This window comes from Ipomoea nil, unplaced genomic scaffold, assembly GCF_001879475.1.
Source record: "Ipomoea nil cultivar Tokyo-kokei standard unplaced genomic scaffold, Asagao_1.1 scaffold0728, whole genome shotgun sequence".
NCBI lineage: Eukaryota > Viridiplantae > Streptophyta > Magnoliopsida > Solanales > Convolvulaceae > Ipomoea > Ipomoea nil.
This window is the reverse complement of record NW_017617156.1, coordinates 298994-303395: the sequence shown is the minus strand read 5'-3', so window position 1 is coordinate 303395 and position 4402 is coordinate 298994. Positions and strand designations below refer to the sequence as shown.

Sequence of the window (4402 nt, the reverse complement as noted above, 5' to 3'; positions counted from 1 at the left end):
ATATTTAATTACAATATAATGTAAAAAGAATACAATAGACAATGTAGTGAATATAATAAATTAATAAATTTAATTTGAAGGTAATGAATCTTTGAATTGTAGAAGATAAAGATAATATAACCAATGAAATTATATCTCTTTGGGATGGGGTTCGAACCTAATACCATTCTTATAGAAATTAATGAGTAAGTGAGTCAAATTGTTTTGAGATTTTGTCAATGTCAATTGCTGTCAATAGAGGATGATAATAAATAATTCAAAATATAAGGTTACAATACAGTAAAAATTAACTTACAAATTTTTTATAGCGATAGTCTACGAATATGTTTAACAATTATGCTAACTCTAATTGGGATGTGATTTAAACCTAGCTAAGACCATTCTTATAGATATTAATGAGTAAGTTAAAGAATAATAAATAGTTAACGGAATATTCCGTTAATAAAGTTTATACTAACGGAATTTAAGGTTATTTAAGGGAAGAAAATAATATAATAAAGGGTAAATAAGGAAAATCATTAAAAAAATACTAAAACCAAAATAATATGAACCATTCATTTTAAGAAACAATTACCACCGATATTTTTTTATTCCAGTTAAGGGTCTAACATTATTGGCTCTTATTATAATTGTAGATGTAGATGTAGATATCATGGACCAAAGTCCACATATAGTATTATAGTCCATGAATTCAACGAAGTACATAACTAATACTCAAAAAGTGCAGAATTTCATAACACAAAACACAAAAAATCACAACACAAGACACAGCATAGCATTATGGACCCAGCTGGACTGAAAAGACGAGGTACAAAATTTATAATTGTTACTCGTAAGGTACATAATTTTATAAATTAACACAAGACACAAAAAAATAATAACACAAGACACATACACATGTTATATATTTACTTATTTTCAAATCTGATTTAGGTACATAATTTGTGTTCATAAGCACAAAATTTCACAATACAAAACACAGAAATTCATAACATAAGACGCAATTACTACTTTGTTTCAGGTACAAAATTCATATTCATAAGATACAGAATTCATAACGCAAGACACAAAAAGTCATAACACAAAACACAAACACATGAACCAGGGCCCATAATACAGTGTGAACCCTGGTCTAGGTATAACAATTGGGTTGTCCATAGCTGACCAGCTCAAATCAAGAAGGCGAATAAGTTATTCATGGAGTCAAGTTACAAAGTCAACTACTTAATAAACTTAGATTGCTCCACATAAAAATTTATTGGCACATAAAAATATATTACATTTTCACTTTTACAAATATTATTGTGCCAATTTTGGCTTATTTGACCACCAATTTTTTTTTTTTTTTTAAATAAAAGCTTAATGCATTATATCAGAACCAAGAATGTTGACAAGAAACTGAGGGGGAGTGTGGAACCACTCCCCGCAACCTGACAAAGAAACATGCAGCTTCCCTAGCTAGAGCATGGGCAGCGCGATTCGCAGATCGCCTAGCAAAACGAAAGACTAAATCACGTATCGGAGATGCACCCTCTTTTACATCATCAATTATTAAACTAAAAGGAGAGTTATATGAAGTAGAAGATAAAGCATAAAAAACAATCTGGGAATCAGTTTCCACATCAATGTCGCCATAGCCCAGTGCCTTCACCCAACTTAGTGCTTCTCGAATGCTCACCGTTTCGGCTTCCTTGACATCAAAGTAGCCCGAATACGTTGAACTCTTGGCAGCCATAAGAACACCCATTTCATCTCTTATAATCCATCCCATACCCATAGTACCACTGTTAGACTCCATGGCCACATCCGTATTTAGCTTGAAACGACCATGCAAAGTTGGACTCCAATTCTCTTCATCAGTGGGGTACTAACCAGTGCCTCTTGCTCATTAACACCCTTCCAATTGTTCCAAAGTGACAAAGCAGATCGTAGCATAAAGTCCATTGAATAAGTTGCATTCTTCCACATAATCATTCCTGCTACACCAAATACCCCAACATGCCAGTGCAAATTTACACAAACAATCTCCATTTAATGTATTTAGGTTCTCAAAAAAATAGCTGGAGACATTACCGATATTAGTGGATATGATCGGCAGGTTCAATGCATTCCAGACTTTCTTAATTTCATTGCAGGTTGCGAAAAGATGGATTGCGGATTCCTCTTGATGTCGACACAGGTGACACGTCAACAAACAATGAACACACTTGCCATTAAGAATATCACGAGATGGTAAGTATTGTGAAGCTAGTTGCCAACAGAAGCTTCTCACCTTAGGAGAAACATGTAGACTCCATATCTTCGCCCATGAACGCATATCTTGCTTCTCCCATCTGCCTTCGATAGCAAGAACGAACCGTGTAGTTTCCTTTATGATCAGCTGTCCAGAACAGGGAGCCTACTACTTAGTGGGAGGTTCATGATTAAAGTAGCATCCCGGTGCTCAAAAACATCTTGCACACACTCATAATCCCACCCAGTTCCATTAGCATTAAGTAGTGAGGAAACTGGGGCAGTGGAGATCGATTCATGCAGCGTTGTCATAACATAAGGGTTTATTCCATCCGGTAGGCATGGATCTTTTCCAATTGTGGTCGTTATGTCATCCCCGATACATCTTCTACACCCTTGTCGCAGAATATCTTGGACCTCTATCATTCCCCTCCAAACATATGACATATTATTTCCAGATTCCAGATTTTGCTTCAAAGAACGATGAACCTCTATCATTCCCCTCCAAACACTACAAGAAAAATTGCGATTCGCGACGGAAAATTTCCGTCACGAAAGCCCAAAATTCCGTCGCAAATCATGTTTTGCGACGGAATTTTTCATTTCTGCGACGGAATTCATTCCGTAGCCTACAGGCTTGTCGTATTTCATTTAGCGACGAAAATAATCCGTTGCAAGCGGTGACAACGGAATTTTTCAGCGCGAAGTTGGCGACGAAAATCTTTCCGTCGTGAGTTCGTCGCTGCTTTGACAACGGAAATGTTTCCTTCCGTCGCCACCACGTGAAAAAAATAACTCTATTCAGTCGCCTATTGTCGTCTTGAAATATAACAACGGAAATAATTGTCGTCGTGATTCCGTCGCTAACTTTTCTGTTGCAAATTTAGTATTTCGTCACAAAATTTCGTTGTTAGAAAACGACAAAACAAATTATCGTTGCAATTCTTTCGCTAACCTTTCATTACAAATTTCATCATAAAAACACGACGAAACAAATTTCCATCACAATTATGCTAAATAATTATTTTTAATTATTTTAGTAATTATTATTATTATTATTATTATTATTATTATTATTATTATTATTATTATTATTATTATTATTATTATTATTATTATTATTTTGTTAAACATATGACAGATTATTTCCATATTCCAGATTTTGCTTCAAAGAACGAACTGGTAGGGAAGTATCGAGCCTTATAAATCCGGCTCATCATAGAACCTGGCTTAGCTTGTTCTCCAAGGAGGGCCAAGTTCATCTCATGGATTCTACGAAAGCCCATGCCCCACTATTAATTGTTTTTTTTTTTTTTTGAAAGGAGCCTGTACGGCATTTATTCGAAATATGCAGAAATAGCAGCTGGTGGACCTAAGTCCGAATACATAATAGTCGACTGAGTAAAGGCATTAGATGCTAATGTATGAGCTAAATAATTATCTAATCTAGGAACATAATGAATCAAACAGTACTCAAAAGTTAACATACTAGTCCTGCAACTATCAATGGCATAGCCTAAGTATGATCGTGAGGAGCGTGTCATAGACGACAGGTATTGTTGTAGTACTAAACAATCCGTGAAGAGCTCGATAGAGTTTATTTCGCGATCCCTTAACCACGACAAAACTTCCTTGCATGCGAGAGCCTCCGCCATTAGGGGTGTAAAACAGTCTACCATAGGAGTGGTCATAGCTGAAATATACCTTCCTTGCCGTGGGTCGTATGCTGCATCGAAGTAACATTTGAGGAGTTCCGTTCCCGGCGCAGCTGGTTGTGGAGGATGCTGATCGATCGTCGGCAATGCAGTGACGTCCCTGGCAGGCGTGATTACTGTCGGTATGGCAGTAACATTTGTGGCAGATGACGCTGCAAATGTGGCCGCTGGCGTAACAATCTGATCCGACGCGGCAGTGTTGATTAGCGGCTGTACACGACTTGGATGAGCGATCTTCCAAGCATGTATAGCTGATGATGCCATCGCAATTATTTTCCGAGGCCTGGGCAATCATGCATCCCAAACAGCCCCATTCCTTGCACGCCAAATGTAATATAGAATTGCCACTGCATAAATAATCTCGTTATCATCTAAAATATTCATCAAATCATTAAACCAATCACTGAAAACATTTGTGACACTATTGGGGATTGGAAGGTGAGATTGTGCCCAAA

The 4402-nt window shown here is 36.7% G+C and overlaps 1 protein-coding gene across 1 annotated transcript; it reads right to left on the bottom strand.

Annotated features, from left to right (window-relative positions):
* Window positions 1-1372: 1372 nt before the first annotated feature.
* On the bottom strand, window positions 1373-2031 carry LOC109176680. The gene is made up of 2 exons (XM_019326086.1): window positions 1873-2031; window positions 1373-1816 (listed from the first exon to the last, which is right to left on the bottom strand). The coding sequence occupies exons 1-2, from the start codon at window positions 2029-2031 to the stop codon at window positions 1373-1375; spliced, it is 603 nt and encodes a 200-aa protein (XP_019181631.1).
* Window positions 2032-4402: the final 2371 nt, after the last annotated feature.

What these genes read in the sequence shown, in the direction of transcription:
- LOC109176680 (XM_019326086.1), bottom strand. Translation starts at nt 2,031, where the DNA reads ATGGAGATTGTTTGTGTAAATTTGCACTGGCATGTTGGGGTATTTGGT. An exon ending in TTAATGAGCAAGAGGCACTG is followed by an intron (nt 1,817 to 1,872) that starts GTTAGTACCCCA and finishes GGTCGTTTCAAG; the next exon opens with CTAAATACGGATGTGGCCAT.